The 16775-nt window shown below is 54.4% G+C and overlaps 1 protein-coding gene across 1 annotated transcript; it reads left to right on the top strand.

The window, feature by feature from the left end:
- The first annotated feature begins 2864 nt into the window (after window positions 1-2864).
- MAG (myelin associated glycoprotein) lies at window positions 2865-16449 on the top strand. The gene is made up of 9 exons (XM_010600305.3): window positions 2865-2925; window positions 3090-3458; window positions 5870-6166; window positions 6305-6562; window positions 7874-8134; window positions 12933-13220; window positions 13591-13687; window positions 14503-14602; window positions 15724-16449. Exons 1-9 carry the CDS (start codon window positions 2880-2882, stop codon window positions 15886-15888), a joined length of 1881 nt encoding a protein of 626 aa, XP_010598607.2. The 5' UTR covers window positions 2865-2879; the 3' UTR covers window positions 15889-16449.
- The last annotated feature ends 326 nt before the right edge of the window (window positions 16450-16775 follow it).

The raw sequence follows: 16775 nt of genomic DNA, 5'->3' as shown, positions 1-16775 counted from the left end.
TTCACCTGAAATTTTCAGAGGGATTAGAACCTCCTCCCAGGGACCCAGAATCAGGGTGCATGGTGATGGAGGAGGGGGGAGCAAGTGAGGCAGCCACCCCCCTCCCCAATCCCCTCTAGGAAGGAGCTAGGAGAACCCAGGCGTCAGGCTGCCCAGTCCGAGCCCCATGGTGACAAGGGCCCCTTTGTGCCCCCCTCCCCCGGGGGCAGGGAGGAGCTGAGCCCTGGAGGCAGGCGGCCCCTGGCACCCGGGGGGCAAGGGAGGGGCCGGCAAGTGGGGGCCTAGACCCTGGGTGGCTGGGGGACTGTGAGCTGGGCCGGCCGGCAGAGCAGAGGGTGCAGGAGCAAGCTCATCCAAGTGAGTACTGCAGCAGAGACAGGGCGGGGGTGAGGGAGTGAGCCATGGGGCAGGGCGCCCGGAGGCCTGTGCAAGGTCAGGTGTCTGGAGGGTGGATGGTCACTGCAAACTGCCACTAATTTAGGACAGTGGCTTTGGGAATGGGTTGGGAGTATGGCAGGGACAGTGATGGGGCTTTGGGGAGGAGCCATAGAAGGAAAGAACAAGAGTCCCCCTCAGCACCCCATGTGCCTGGAGGTTCTGTAGGCACAGCTGATCTGAAGCTCCCAAGTTTGGAAAAGATGGGGACGGAAGTGGCCTGGGACTGGGTGAAGAGCAGAAGGACGTCCAGGTGACCAGCCACCTGCATCCTGTGATCTAGGAGATGGGTGGGGGCAGCGGGCTGTGAGTGAGCAAGTTCCAGCTTGTAGACTCACAACAGGTGTGTGTGTGTGTGTGTGTGTGTTGTGTGTTGTGTGTGTGTGCGTGCCCACTAGCATACACATGCACCGCCCCTGTGTGAATCTCAGTCAACATCAATGTTTCTCAGCCATTTTTATATTATTGTCTCCCTAAGGAAACGTTCTGGAGCCCTGGTAGTGCGGTGGTTAAGAGCTCAGATGCTAACCAAAAAGTCGGCAGTTTGAATCCACCAGTGCTCCTTAGAAACCCTATGGGACAGTTACACTCTGTTCTGTAGGGTAGCTATGAGTCGGAATTGACCGGACTGCAAGAGGCTTGGTTTGGTTTTGGAAGGAAACTTTTTAGACAGAGTTTTACCAAATTGCCCCTGCCGGCTCCACCCCCTGCCCTTGAAGTTCTAAGACTACAGATACATTGTATATATGATTATGTACTGTGGCTCTTTAAGGAATCATTGTAGCATCTAAAAATTTACCCATCTCAAAAACCAAGGTTTGCTCCCTTTGAGAACACATGGTTACCTACCTGCTGCTTTCACATGTCGGCCCAGGCCATGTGTCTGGTCCCCAGATCTGTGTGAATCCTGTCTTCTTCCCGTCACTGGTGCCTGAGCCTGCCACGTGTCCATCAGCAGTGTGGGTGGATCTGTCCCTCTATACCTTGGTGTGTGTGTGTTCAGGTCCATGTGTGTGCCCAAATATCATGCCCCTGTCTGTCAAGTATGACAGATGGGAGGCAGGGCAGTCCAGGTATGCATCTGTGACGGTGTGTGTGTCGGGCTCAGGGGCCTGTCTGGGTGTCTGACAAGTCTCTGTTGGGTGAGCCTGCTCCGACAGGCTGGATCTAAACCTGTCACATTTCACACCCGTGTTGGCATGCGTGCATCTGACCTCCATGCGTACATGGGAAGAGGGTGGAGAAAGTGGGGAAACGCAGCCACTTGGAAATCCTGGCCTTGATCCTAGGGCAGCTCCTCGCCACCCACCGCAGTCCTTCCTGCCCACACTCAGAGCCTAGCCAGGAGTGCGTGCCTCCTCCCTCACCTCCCACCTACCCTAGAAGTCTCCTGGGATGAGGCAGCCTCACCCTGAGGGAACAGGGCCCTTTTGTACCGGGGTGCTGGCCTCTGTTGAGGGTGGGGACACCAGGGGCCATCTGTGGGGAGGAAGAGGGCGGCAGGAATTCACACGGCATGCTGGGAATGCTGATGCTGTGAAACCCAGTCATTGATGGGTCCTGGTCCCTGCCTGCCACCCCCAGGGCTCAGCCGTGGGACATATGCTCCCTCACCCTACTCACTATACCACACCACTGCTACCCCCCAGCCGCTGCTCTGCTGTGCCCCTTTCTGGCCCTGCAGGGCTCCCACTCTCTGGCTGGGGGAGGGGGATTGCTGGGTAGAGTGGCTGCGAGGCTGTGTGGGAGGGTCCCAAGCAATCACAGGCAACGGAAGAAGACACTCCAGCAGCTTTATAACTGGCTTGTCCCATAATCCATGGTGGATATGGAAAGAAGGAGACGGTGGGTGTCCAGATTACCACCCCCTTGAACCCTTTGCACCTGTCTGACTGTTGTTCTAGGTTGGCTGGCAGACGGCTTCAAGTGGGACCAGAAGACATTCCCAACTCAGGGAGACTGAGGTGAGGGGCAGGGTACCAGCTCCCGCTTCCTCCTCCCTCACCCCACTTCCTGTGCCCCACTGGCCCAGCCTTGGCTCTCCCTTCTAGAGGTCCCCCGGGCCATGATGGGGATGAAGGTAATTATCAGCACATCACAATCAAGTAGAGACAGGACAGCTTGGTGATCAGGAGCCAGGCTGCAGGCTTAAATCCTGGCTCTGCCACTTACAAGCTGTGTGACCTTGGACAAGTGACTTAACTTTTCTGGACTGCAGCTATAAAATGAGGACAATCATTGCACCTACTTCAAAGAGACCAAATGAGTCAACACAGGCCTCGCACGTGGCCAATGCCGTGTTCGTGTTTGTTATTATAAACAACAGCACCAGCAGCTAACGTCTGAGCAGGCTCTTCGCCAAACCCTTGGCATCGGCACCCACGTTCCCTTGGTTTTAACCTTCTCTTCTCCTCTCTCCAGCTATTGCTCGCTTGCTGGACAAAATGATATTCCTCACGGCTTTGCCCCTGTTTTGGATTATGATTTCAGGTAATGTCTGGGGGGGTGCTGGGGAGCCAGGTACCTTGGCCCCTGAGCAGCTGGGGTTGTTCTTGTGGGTCCTGGCACCACCGGGCAGTGGAAGCCTGTAGGAGCAGGAGAAGGGAGGCCGGGGGCACATGTCCGCCAGCCTCAGCAGCCCTGCTCGCCCACAGCCTCTCGCGGGGGCCACTGGAGTGCCTGGATGCCCTCGTCCATCTCAGCCTTCGAGGGCACATGTGTCTCCATCCCCTGCCGCTTCGACTTCCCCGATGAGCTGCGGCCCCCCGTCGTGCACGGAGTCTGGTACTTCAACAGCCCCTACCCCAAGAACTACCCCCCGGTGGTCTTCAAGTCCCGCACCCAGGTTGTCCACGAGAGCTTCCAGGGCCGCAGCCGCCTCCTGGGGGACCTGGGCCTACGCAACTGCACCCTCCTTCTCAGCAACCTCAGCCCCGAGCTAGGCGGCAAGTACTACTTCCGGGGAGACCTGGGGGGCTACAACCAGTACACCTTCTCGGAGCACAGTGTCCTGGACATCATCAGTGAGTCCCCGGGGTGGTGCAGGTACTTGGGGGCTGGGGGCAGTGCCGGGGCAGGCAGGGGAGCAGCAGAAAATCCCACTCAGCACCTTTCTCTGGAAGGTCTGGATCAAAAGAAGTGTCATTTTACTGGAGGGTGCAGACCTCAGTGTCCACGGAGACCCTGCCCACGGCAGAAACAAGCAGAGTAGGGCCCCAAATAGCTTCGCTGTCCTGAGGAAAATGGTGGCTCAAAACAACCAGAATGCTGCTTAGAAGCAAGGATGGTGAGACTTTGTCTCACATACTTTGGACATATTGTCAGGAAGGATCAGTGCCTGGAGAAGGACATCATGCTTGGTAAAGTAGAGGGTCAGTGACGAAGAGGAAGACCCTCAACTAGATGGACTGACACAGTGGCTGCGACAATGGGCTCCAGCATAGCAACAATTGTGAGGATGGCGCAGGACCAGGCAGTGTTTCGTTCTGTTGTACATAGGGTCACTATGAGTTAAAACCGACTCGATGGCATCTAATAACAGCAACAATAAATTCTTCTAGAAATACCTGGGAGACTGACAGTAGGTCCCAGGAGTTAGGGGCAGGAGCTTTGGATCCTCGCATTAGATGGATAATCTCAGGCAAGTTACTTACTTTACTCGGGCCTCGGTTTTCTCTTCTGTAAAATGAGGATAAGAACAGCACTCACCAAAATGGGTTAATAGTGGCCAACAGCTCAGGGCCCTGCCGGCCACAGGACACTCAGCTCTGGCTAATGTTCTGGGTGGAAATCCTGGACCAGCCCTGTTCTCATTTTTCAAGAGAAACCAGAATTGTGTGTGTGTGTTTTTTTTGTTTGTTTGATGCAATCTCCCAATTCTTAAATGTTGTTGTTGTTGTTAATTGCTGTGGATTCGATTCCAGCTCATGGCAACCCCATGTGTGCAGAGTGGAACCGCTCCATAGAGTTTTCAAAGCTGTGACCTTCCAAAAGCAGGTAGCCAGGCTGATCTTCTGAGGTGTCTCTGGGTGTGTTCGAAAGGCCAACCTATCAACTAGTAGTTGAGCACTTAACTGTTTGCACCACGCAGAGACAACATCTAATTCTTAAATACTGGCCACTAATTTGGAGCCCTGGTGGTGCAGTGGTTAAGAGCTCAGCTACTAACCAAAAGGTCAGCAGTTCAAATCCGCCAGCTGTTCCCTGGAAACCCTACAGGGCTGTTCTACTCTGTCCTATAGACTTGCTATGAGTCACAATAAACTCTATGGCAATGAGTTTGGCATTTTGGTGGCCATAAATTCATATATATTTTTTAAAGCCTTTTAGGCCAAATAAATTGCATCTGAGGGGCAGCTGTGGCTATGAGAGCAGCAAGCCCCTGTAGCTGAGTTCTAAAAGGCCCCGTTGCCTGGAGCCCTTAGACCCGGGTTCCCCATCAGCACCAAGACTATCTGAGGAACCAGATGAACTACTCTGGTGCAGAACAAGACTCCATATGCCCAGCCGGACACGGACTCATCTCCAGGACACACACAGACACAGACAGAGACACAGACAGAGACAGAGACACAGACACAGAGACACAGACACAGACACACAGACACAGACACACAGACACAGACACACAGACACAGACACACAGACACAGACACACAGACACAGACACACAGACACAGACACACAGACACAGACACACAGACACACAGACACACAGACACAGACACACAGACACAGACACAGACACACAGACACACAGACACACAGACTCACAGACACAGACACAGACACACAGACACACAGACACACAGACACACAGACACAGACACAGACACAGACACACAGACACAGACACACAGACACACAGACACAGACACAGACACACAGACACAGACACAGACACACAGACACAGACACACAGACACAGACACACAGACACAGACACAGACACAGACACACAGACACACAGACACAGACACACAGACACACACGGTGGAGGGTAAGCCAAAACAAACATGGGGAGGAGAACAGTTTCTTAAGGAATACAATATAGGGCCAACAGCACAGACGCTGAAGCCAGACGGGCCAGGTTGAAGCCCAGGTCTGCCCGGTACCAGCTGTGGCCTCGGTTTCCTCATCTGCACCCTGAGCATAATAACAACATCCACCTTCCAGCGTTAGTGGAAGGATTGAGCAAGTTAAACACTTCCGAGTTTTCAGACCATCGAGTGGTTATTTTCATCCTTATTACATCTCCCTTGGCTCCGTGGAGGGATTCTGGGTAAAGGGTAACTGAGAGGAAGAAAGGTTGCAGGGAATTCTGAGTCCAGAGGCCGGGAAGGAGATGAGGTGCCAGAGATGGAGCTGGACAAGGTGGGGAGGGGTGTCGGGTAGCCCAGTGCTGCTTCTGCCTCAGCCTTCCCATCTCACGCAGACACACCCAACATCGTGGTCCCCCCAGAAGTGGTGGCAGGCACGGAGGTGGAGGTCAGCTGCACGGTGCCTGACAACTGCCCAGAACTGCACCCGGAGCTGAGCTGGCTGGGCCACGAGGGGCTGGGGGAGCCAGCCGTGCTTGGTCGGCTGCGCGAGGACGAGGGCACCTGGGTGCAGGTGTCCCTACTGCACTTCGTGCCCACTAGGGAGGCCAACGGCCACCGGCTGGGCTGCCAGGCCTCTTTCCCCAACACTACCCTGCAGTTCGAGGGCTATGCCAGCCTGGACGTCAAGTGTGAGCCAGGGTGCGGGCCGGGGGGCGGGGCCGGGGCCAGGCCCGGGGTCGGGTCAAGATGTGGGCAGGGTGGGGTCACTGTGGGGCGGGGCAGGGTCTGAGGCCCACCCTTTGACCCTGCTGTTTCACTGGCCTCAGACCCGCCAGTGATTGTGGACATGAACTCCTCTGTGGAGGCCATCGAGGGCTCCAATGTCGGCCTGCTCTGTGGGGCTGACAGCAACCCGCCCCCGCTGCTGACCTGGATGCGGGACGGGACAGTGCTCCGGGAGGCCGTGGCCGAGAACCTGTTCCTGGAGCTGGAGGAGGTGACCCCTGGGGAGGACGGCGTCTACGCTTGCCTGGCAGAGAATGCCTATGGCCAGGACAACCGTACCGTGGGGCTGAGTGTCATGTGTGAGTCGGCATCCCGTGGGCCCACACCCTGCAGCAGAGAGAGAAGGGGGACCAACCCCACCCTGGGCCAGGACCCAGTGACAGGCGTAGACACTGTCGGGGCCAAGGTGGAGAGGAAGGGGCTGCAGGTCAATATGCTCATTCATTCATTCCAGAGCACCTGGTGAGCACCTGCCCCATACTCCTCTTGTCTGATGACAAGGTTGGGAAGTACATAGATGTGGTCTGTGTCTCCCAGAAAAGTCTGCTAAACCATTTTCTGGGGACAGCCCTTGGCTAAACTGATGGAGTAGGTCTGGGCCAGGGCTCAGGAATCTGCATTTTCACATAGGCCCTTTGTGTTCTAACGGAGGGTGGAGAGGAACCCTGGCCTCGCCAGGCCCGTGTGTGCACATATAGGTTTTGGGGTAGGGGAGGAAGGGCTGGCCAGGACAGGATTCTTAGCTAGCAACCAAGGAGAGGTCATTCATTCATTCATTCATTTGCAAATATTTATTGAGGATAGTAATGACAGCCACAACTAACATTTACTGAGTGCTTCGCTATGAGTTGGAATCGACTCGATGGCAGTGGGTTTCATTTGGTTTTTTAACACAAATGCTCGTTCCCCAGACATCCCAGGGCTGGCTCCCACCTCCTGGTATCAGGGAAGCCTTCTATTATCACTCGGTCTAAAGCTGAGACCACCCTTACCCTTAATGTTTATATCATCCCCATTTTGCCAGCTGTGTGTCTTATTTACTCGCATAACATCTGCCCACATGGGCAGGGGTCTCCATCTGCTATGTTTAAGCGACAACAGTGCCTGATGCTTGGTAAATCAGAAAACCAAACCTGGTGCTGTCGAGCTGATTCCAACTCACAGAGACCCTACAGGAGAGAGGAGAACTGCCCCATAGGGTTTCCAAGGAGCACCTGGTGGATTCAAACTGCCCACCTTTTGGTTAGCAGCCGAGCTCTTAACCACTGTGCCACCAGGGCTCCAATGCTTGGTAGGTGCTCAGTAAATGTTGAGTGAGCATCTCTGTGAGGCGGGCGCTGTCATTAAGTTCATTTTCAAGATGAGAAGACAGGCACAGAGAGGTTACGTTGCAGGTCCACGCACAGCTGGGAAAAGGTTGAGCCAGGATTCAAGCCAGACCCTGTGGCTGCACAGCCCCCACTCTGGTAAACGAGACAGCCAGGACTGGGGCTACCTGAACTGCTGGGCTCTGTTTGGGGTGTCCGTGGTCGCATTTGGAGGTAGGGGTTGGCTGACAGAAGAGACAGCTCCTGACTCCCCATGTTCCCGTCCCCTGTCCTGCCCCTCAGATGCACCCTGGAAGCCAACAGTGAATGGGACAATGGTGGCCGTGGAGGGGGAGATGGTTTCCATTCTGTGCTCCACACAGAGTAACCCAGACCCCATCCTGACCATCTTCAAGGAGAAGCAGATCCTGGCCACGGCCATCTACGAGAGCGAGCTGCAGCTGGAGCTGCTGGCCGTCACGCCCGAAGACGACGGAGAGTACTGGTGCGTGGCGGAGAACCAGTACGGCCAGAGGGCCACGGCCTTCAACCTCTCTGTGGAGTGTGAGTGCCTCTCTTCTTCTCACTCCCACGAGGGATGGCTGACGGGACTCCCTCTCCCTGCCAGGGTGAATGGTGCGGTAGGAGATCCCTAGGCTACTGGTAAGCACCCAAGCATCCCAACCTGGGCGGCTTTGCCTGTCTTTACCAGCATACTAGGATGGAGATGGGAGGGGCACTGAATCCAGAGCAAGGAAATAGATATCCCACCCGAGGACACGATCCCTAACATCTTGTGGTGGGCTCTTGCCCAAAGAGGTTTCTGGATCCTGTGGCCCCTGCCTCCTTTGCACTAACTAAGACAATTTCTGCGCCACCACCTAGCCCTTTTGGGGCACTGCTGGATTCCAGGTGCCATTGGAAGCACTGAACAGGCGCCTGCTCATTTCATCCTCATGACATCCCTATGAGGGAGGTTCTGTACAGTCCCATTTCACAGAGGGGGAAACTGAGATCGAGGGGTTATGACAAGGTCACACAGCTAGGAGACAGCGGAAATTCGAGATTCAAATCCAGGCAGTACGGTTCCACTCTTCTGTCCTGCGCCAAGTTGACCACACTCTCTGGTATTCCATGAGAACACAGTGATCGGGCAGCTGCTGTGTGCAGAGGGCTGTGTGCCTGTGTGGGAGGCGGCAGGCCTGTGTGGACCCCAAGCTTATCATGAGATATGGCCCAGCCATGGCGGTGAGATTCATGCAGATAAAAAGCTAACTGTCTTGGACATTAAACCCATCATTCTGCAACAAACCGCTCCTCTCCCAGCCTCTCTAAGAACAGCATCACCCCCACCCCTCACAGTCCCTCCAGGTCAAAGCTCCCAAGTCCCAGCTTAACATCCCCTCCTCCAGCAACTTCCCTGTGGGATCTCTCACATCCATCACCCCAGTCCCCTGCTTCCTCCTCAGCTGTGGCCTGACCTCTGACATAGTCTCTCAAGTGAATACAAAAAAAAACCCCAAACCCTTTGCCGTTGAGTCGATTCCAACTCATTGTGACGCTATAGGACAGAGTAGAAATGCCGCATAGGGTTTCCAAGGAGCAGATGGTAGATTCAAACTGCTGACCTTTTGGTTAGCAACCAAGTTCTTAACCAGTGTGCCACCAGGGCAGGCTCCTCCATTACACCCCTGGCTCTGCCTCTTATGAGCTACTTCGCTTTGGGAAAGTTTCTTCATCTCTCTGGGCCTCTGTTTCTTAATTTGTAAAATGAGGAATGACAATAAAAGTATTGCTTTATGGGGATTGGCGAGGGTTGGATTATCTAACACAAGTAAAGGTAAGCAGCACAAAGGCGTCGCACATAGTAACTGCTCAATTTAATTTAGCCTTATCACTGTCCTTCTTCTGGTTTACCAAACACAGCTCCCACAGCTTAGAGCTTGGTTTCTAGAGTTAGAACAACCCAGATTCAAATCCCAGCTCTGCCACATACCAGCTACGTGACCCTGCACACTCAACTTCACCTCTCTGGGCCTCGGTTACCCCTCCTACATTGCTCCCCACCACACACATTTGCTGGAAGGTTCAATGACATCCAACATGCAAAGCACTCAGTATATATAGTGCCTGCTACACAGTACATGGGAATCCTGGTGGCATAGCGGTTAAGTGCCATGGCTGCTAACCAAAGGGTGGGCAGTTTGAATCTGCCAGGTGCTCCGTGAAACTCTATGGGGCAGTTCTACTCTGTTGTATAGGGTCTCTATGAGTCAGAATGGACTCGACAGCACTGGGTTACACGGTACAGGCTCAGTAATCGGTATGTAATAGATATAGGGAGCCCTGGAGGCACAGTGGTTAAGAGCTTGGCTGCTTACCAAAAGGTCCGCAGTTCGAATCCACCAGTCATTCCTTGCAAACCCTATGGGGCAGTTCTACTGTGTCCTATGGGGTTGCTATGAGTCAGAACCGATTCGACAGCAGCGGGTTTGGTTTGGTAGATACAGATTACTCCTGGAATGCTATCTTCCACAGCAAAGGTATGGCTGCCCACTCACTGCTGACTTTAATCTTTGGGCTCATCTCCTCCCAGTCTCTGCTCCCTTGCAGCATCCAATGTGATCATGACATACAGACTTTGCGGTACCCTGCTTTCCCTATTCACACCATCCGGGCCCACCCTCCGCTTCTGCTGCTCTCTTCTCCCCTGTTACTCACACCCCATGTTCTTAAGATTTGAGGGCCACAGGACCCTAGAGAATCTGTTGGAAACACCTGAACACACCCCCCACTATCTCACATACGTTCCCAGGTAAGTCTCCGAGCTCTGCTACATAATGAGAGCGGAGCAGCAAACCTTCGTTGAGTGCTAGCCATCTTTCCTGTCAACTCTAGTCTGGATGTTGGCCGTGCAGGCCTGCTGCCAAGGCTTCCTTCACGTACTCCCTCTGCTGGAATTGTTCTACTTAACAATAGGTTCCTGGATGCTATGTTGAAGAGTCTACAACACGTTCGGGCATCTATCTGAGGGGTACCTGTAGCCCCCTGTGAGAAGTACCAACCCTCGTGGCCCAGGGGTTAAGAGCTCAGCTGCTAACCAAAAGGCCAGCAGTTCAAATCCACCAGCTGCTTCTTGGAAACCCTATAGGTCACTGTGAGTCGGAATTGACTTGACGACAATGGGTACAGATGAGACTCCCTCTTGGAGGCCCAGGGAAGCTGAGTGACCTGACCCAGGCCACCCAGCTGGTAGGTGGCAGACCTGGGGTGCAAACCAAAGCAGTCCCACCCCAACCTCTCCATTCTTTGTATGACTTGGAGTTTGTCTGGTGCCACGTCAGGCTTCATAAGTCTCCCAGGCTGTCCATGCAGCTTTGAGGGTGTGTGCCCAGCCAGGGTGTTGGTACTTCCACGGTGACCAGGGCAGCTTCGAGGGTGCGTGCCCAGCCAGGGTGTTGGTACTTCCACGGTGACCAGGGCAGCTTCGAGGGTGCGTGCCCAGCCAGGGTGTTGGTACTTCCACGGTGACCAGGGCAGCTTCGAGGGTGCGTGCCCAGCCAGGGTGTTGGTACTTCCATGGTGACCAGGGCAGACATTTGTCACCAGAGCACCAGCAGTGCAGTCTTAAGGGGAAGGGTTTTTTCATTCCAGCTATTTAAAAGAAATCATTAATGGCTGTCAGTTTGTTATTAATTTGCTCTGTGGTGTGTTAATTAGTTAACACACAGCGGTACAATGTGTATCTGCATAAACAGAATTTGGGGCAAGTAATTTTTTAAAAAATATTATTCATTGAGACCTAGAGCTCAGTCTGGAGCCCTGGTGGTGCAGTGGTGAAGAGCCCAGCTGCTAACATAAAGGTTGGCAGTTCAAATCCACCAGCCGGTCCTTGGAAACCCTATGGGGCAGTTCTACCCTGTTTTATAGGGTTGCTGTGAGGCGGAATTGACTCGACTGCAGTGGGTTTTTTTAGTGCTCTGTCTAGAGGGAGCAGAGGGTGGGGGTATCTGACTCTCTAGAAGGGGAAGAGAACACGGTTTTAAAAAGCAACATTCAATATTCTAATGTAATTTTATATCTTGGAAAATGAAAGGGGAAGAAAATAGGACACCGGTGCTAGTTTTGCAATAGGAGCGGCAGCAAAGCCAAGCTCAACAAACCCATCTGTGGTGCTAGCAGCGGTGGGGAGTCCTGCATGATGTCTGACTCAAGGGGCACCTACAGGTTAGACCCAAAGGGGAGAGCAGAGGCTGGGTGCCAGAGAGGAGCCGACCCTCTGTATATGAGACCACGAGGGCTGACAAGGCCAGGGGCAGGGACAGTCCTTTCACTCATGCTGTAAGTATTTACAGAGCTCCTGTCATACAAAAGGCACGTTCTAGGAGTGAGGGACAGGGTGGAGACAGAGCAAGGCCCTGTCTTCATGAAACTAAGAGACCAACCATATCAGTACGTAACACAGTAAGCGTGAGCGCCTGGGAGAAAGCCTGAGCAGGACAGGGGGACAATGACGACTGAAAACCAGCCACTGTCAGCCGATTCTGATTCATGGCGACTCCAGGTGTCAGTCTAGACCTGTGTTCCATAGAGTTTTCAATGACCGATGATTTTTCAGAAGCTGATTGCCAGGACTTTCTTCCAAGGTACCTCTGGGTGTTTTAGAACCACCAAACTTTCAATCAGCAGCCAAGCATGTGAAGTGTTTGCACCACCGAGGGACTCCATGATGAGAGAAAACCCGTTGCTGTTGAGTTGATTCTAACTCATAGTGACCTTATAGGTCAGAGTAGAACTGCCTCATAGGGTTTCTGGGGAGTGGCTGGGGGATTTGAACCGCTGACCTTTTGGTAAGCAGCGAAGCAGGGTGCAATTTATATAGGGTGGTCAGGGAAAGAGATATCATCTGAGCAGAGACCTGCGAAGAGCGAGAGAGTAGGCTTGGCAGGTATACCAGGGAGGTGTTCCAGGCAGAAGGAGAAACACAGAAAAAGCTCCAGGAGATTGAGAAACAAACAGCAAGGAGGCCAGCACGATTGAAAAGGAACCATCAAGGGTGAGAGGAGATTAGAGAGAGCCTAGGTCCTGCAGGGCCTGGTAGGCTGAGGCAAAGAGTGTGGATTTTATTTTAGTGACTCAGGGAGCAAACTGAGGGTCTAGTACTGGTGAGCTCCATGAGCCGTAAAGGTGAACCAAGTTAGAGACGGTGCAAGAGATACCGCAGAGCAGAAAATGCAGCTCACCTCTGTGAGGTAGCTGGCCCCCTGAGCCTGCAGCCATGCCAGCCTTGCCCTCGGGTCAAGGAGCTCCCAGAGGCCCAGCCTCCTTTGTCTCCAGCCCATTCTTGGTCTTGCCTCCACAGTTGCCCCCATGATCCTCCTGGAGTCCCACTGCGCAGCGGCCCGAGACACAGTGCAGTGCCTGTGTGTAGTGAAGGCCAACCCAGAGCCCATCGTGGCCTTCGAGCTGCCCTCGCGCAACGTGACCGTGAACGAGACTGAGCGGGAGTTTGTGTACTCGGAGCGCAGTGGCCTTCTGCTTACCAGCATCCTCACGCTGCGTGGGCAGGCCCAGGCCCCACCCAGGGTCATCTGCACCTCCCGAAACCTCTACGGCACCAAGAGCCTGGAGCTGCCCTTCCAGGGAGCCCGTGAGTGGTGTGGCCTTGGGGTGGGAGCCACAGGGAAAGCAGGGCTGCTGCTGGAACCAAGCTCTTCTCCCCAAGGCTGACAATCAGCCACTGAGCATGGGTCATGCTATGCAGATTGATAAAACACCAAAAGATTCCCTTTCCAGTTGGTAAGGAGCAACTACCCTGAATTTGCTTCACTTTACTGCCCCCTCCTCTGGGCTCCCCTGCAAATGAAGGGGGTCCAGGGCTTCCATGCTGGTCAGTCAGTGCAAGGATGTGCCAGCTGCAGACTTTGACCACCATCCCTGCCCCAGCCCGTTGCCTGAGACCGAGGTGTGCCTACTACCACCAGCAGCCCTGAGAGCACCTGGGTCTTCTCTGTCCTCAGACCGGTTGATGTGGGCCAAGATTGGGCCCGTGGGAGCCGTGGTCGCCTTTGCCATCCTCATAGCCATCGTCTGCTACATTACCCAGACTCGAAGAAAGTGCGTATGCCTGCCGAGCTGGGGTCTCTAATGGGTTTGGAGTCTGGGAGGTGGGCACAGCAGGGCAGCCCTGCATGCGTGTGAGTGCATGTGGGGTGGATCCTCCCCTGAGAATGCAGCTAGATGGAGGAGAGAGGGCTCCCGCTAACGGGAGCCACTGTTGGTCAGGGGCAGGCTGGTCCCTGGGCTGAGCACTTTACACGACTCATCGCCCAGTTTCCCTGCCTTCTATGTTACTGCCATGCCTCCCTGACATCCAGAAAGTCTCCCCACACTCCCCAGTGTGATGGGGAAAGACCAGGGACCCCTGGCTTACAGCCATAGCATCAGTCATCGCTGGTACCAGAAGTCCCAACAATCACAAACATCTGTAGTGTCAAAAAGGCTCTCTGGCCCCAAGCCACACCCGCCTGGTACAACTCAGCTGCCGTTACTTCTTTTCCTTGTGGCACATACTCACCAGCTGTCCTGATAATGAGTTCATCTTCCGGCTCCACATCCCGGCAGCAGGAGGGACAGGCAGACCCAGAGCGTATGAGGGGAAGTGGAGAAGCCAGGCTGGGGTCCTGGAAAGTGGCGGAGACCAGGACCAGGTGGTTCATCCCCAGCTAGGCAGGAGCCCACAAGACGGGGGAGGGACAGATGGTGGTAGACAGGAGGGTTGTCACTCTGGAGAGGCACTTTGCCCCATCTTAGAGGGATGGGAGGAGTAGCTGCGGGTCTCTTGGGCCAAAGTCCTAAGGTAGGTAAGGGTGGAGACAGGGAGGGGAAAGGTGGACGGGGTCCCACTGGGGCTAATGTACCCTACCCTGCAGAAAGAATGTGACAGAGAGCCCCAGCTTCTCAGCAGGGGACAACCCCCCAGTCCTGTTCAGCAGCGACTTCCGCATCTCTGGGGCACCGGAGAAGTATGAGGTGAGGGCCAAAGCCTTGTTGCTTCAGGCTATCTGGGAATCTGAATGCCGGGACATCAACAGCCGGGGAGGGGCCTGTGGGGCTGAGGGGCAGGAGGAGGAAGCCAAAGCCTCAGAGGGAAAGAGGAGCCGGGATGGGACGGGAAGACACTGCATATGGCTGGGTTAGACCTCAAGGCTGAGGAGGGGGTGCACAGGCTGAGGTTTCAAGGTGTTTTATGGGATGCAGTGTTCAGCTGCTAACCAAATGGTTGGTAGTTCGAATCCACCAACCATTCCTTGGAAACCCTGTGGGGCAGTTCTACTCTGTCCTCTGGGGTCACTATGAGTCAGAATGGACTCAATGGCAATGGTTCTTTTTTTTTTTGGCTTATGGGATGCAGGGCTGAAGGGAGGCCCTCGTTCTCCCACCTGGGTCTATGACTGCATTTCCTTCTCCAATAGTCCAGAGAGGTCTCTACCCAGGAATGTCACTGAGTGCCCCAGGAGGTAGGTTCCGGGGGCCTCAGTGTGCCAGCCCCAGGGCCCTCGCTGTGCTCTGGGGTTGGTGTGCATGTGTGTTCGTCCCCGTCAGATGTTCAGGATGGTGCTGGGTTGAATCCAGCCCTGCCCAGCAGTCCTGGCCTTGTCTACTCTGTCCCACTGTTGTTCCTTTCTGTCTGCCTGTGGCCGCTGTTCTGTGTGTGCGTTCAAGGGCATGTATTGGGGTGGGAGAGGGGATAAAAGGCATGACGGGGAAGCTGGTGGCACCTGCAGGGATTCCATATCAAGGAGGGGACCACACCAGACCCATGTAGCAGAATGACTTTCTGAACATTTACCAGACTTTGGAAAGACGGGATTCCAACCAGGAAGGTTAACCTTGGAAGGCTTCCTGGAGAAATTTAATTTTTAGGCAAAATTCAAACTTAGCAAGGAGGAGGTTGTGTGTGTAGGTGGGACTGTCAGGCTGTGGGGCTAGTTGGGCTAAGAGTCCTTGAGAAAGGAGGTTCACACAGGGCCTGAGCATATAGGCAGGGCTTTGGGTCTGAACTCTGGGCTTGTGGGGGTACAAGCAACTCCAGCCTTTGCTTTAGGGAAAAGGGGGACAGGACCCTGCTAATGGGTTGCTTCCCCTCACAGAGCGAGAGGCGTTTGGGATCTGAAAGGAGGCTGCTGGGCCTTCGGGGGGAGCCCCCAGAGCTGGACCTGAGCTATTCCCACTCGGATCTGGGAAAACGACCCACCAAGGACAGCTACACCCTGACAGAAGAGCTGGCTGAATATGCTGAAATCCGTGTCAAGTGAGGGAGCCGGGGGCAGTCAGTGTGGCCACCCCCCTTCAGGATCCTCACTGGCCCCCACTGACTGTGGGCTCCTTTCCTCCGGAAAATAGTGGGGCTGGGACCAGAAGGGGATGGGGCAGGTGACTGCAGGGTCCTGGGGGCCTGGTCTCCCTCTTCTTCTTCTCTGCCCCCTCCCTGACAGCACACTTCCCTACCCCCATTGTGGCTCCCCTCTAACCTCCTTTAACCTCAGTTGTCTGGAGGGGAGCTCTGTCTGTCCGTGATATTTATTTTTACCCACTGCCTGGTTTCCTGCCTCCCATACCTGGTCCCAGGGTCTTTCCAAGAGGGACATGCAATAAATGCCCCCAAAGCCAAACACCTGTCTAGAATCTGATAATTTCTGATCCAACTTCGAGGAGTCTGTCACTCCCACTGTCTCCAAACCCCTGTCTAGAGTCTGATAATTTCTGACCTATCCTTGGGGAGTTTGCCATCCCCACTGTGTTCAGAATGACCACAGAGTTTCCCTTTGCCCCCTGCTGGGCCCTCGTGGAAGGCAGGGGCCCAGGGGTTCTCTAACTTGGGGTCTGGTCCACAGCATACTGTGTTTGACTGATGGGTGATTTCACACAACAAAACTCGTCTCTGGCTTTGGCTGCAGTCAGATCATCTGAGAGCACTGGACTCACATGCATAGACTTGCTGAAGCAGAGGGGAGCTGCCCCTTCTGAAGGGACACAGGCCACCCACTTGCCATAGTTCCCACTATTCCATGTTGTCCCACACCTGCTTGCTTCCCTCAGTGACATCTCATGCGTTGGCTCGGCTGCCATCCCTCACATCCAAGCTGCACTCTTCTGCTGCAACCTTTCAAACTTCACTGCATTTGGTTCAAGAAGCATTAAT

Source organism: Loxodonta africana, chromosome 11, assembly GCF_030014295.1.
Source record: "Loxodonta africana isolate mLoxAfr1 chromosome 11, mLoxAfr1.hap2, whole genome shotgun sequence".
Lineage (NCBI taxonomy): Eukaryota > Metazoa > Chordata > Mammalia > Proboscidea > Elephantidae > Loxodonta > Loxodonta africana.
Note: the sequence above shows the minus strand (reverse complement) of the source record. Positions and strands in the feature narration are given on the sequence as shown.

Bases quoted from the DNA above. Each gene is read 5' to 3' on its own strand.
- MAG (XM_010600305.3), top strand. From the start codon at position 2,880: ATGATATTCCTCACGGCTTTGCCCCTGTTTTGGATTATGATTTCAG. The intron at 8,135-12,932 runs GTGAGTGCCTCT...TTGCCTCCACAG, and splicing joins CTTCAACCTCTCTGTGGAGT to TTGCCCCCATGATCCTCCTG. The intron at 13,221-13,590 runs GTGAGTGGTGTG...CTCTGTCCTCAG, and splicing joins GCTGCCCTTCCAGGGAGCCC to ACCGGTTGATGTGGGCCAAG.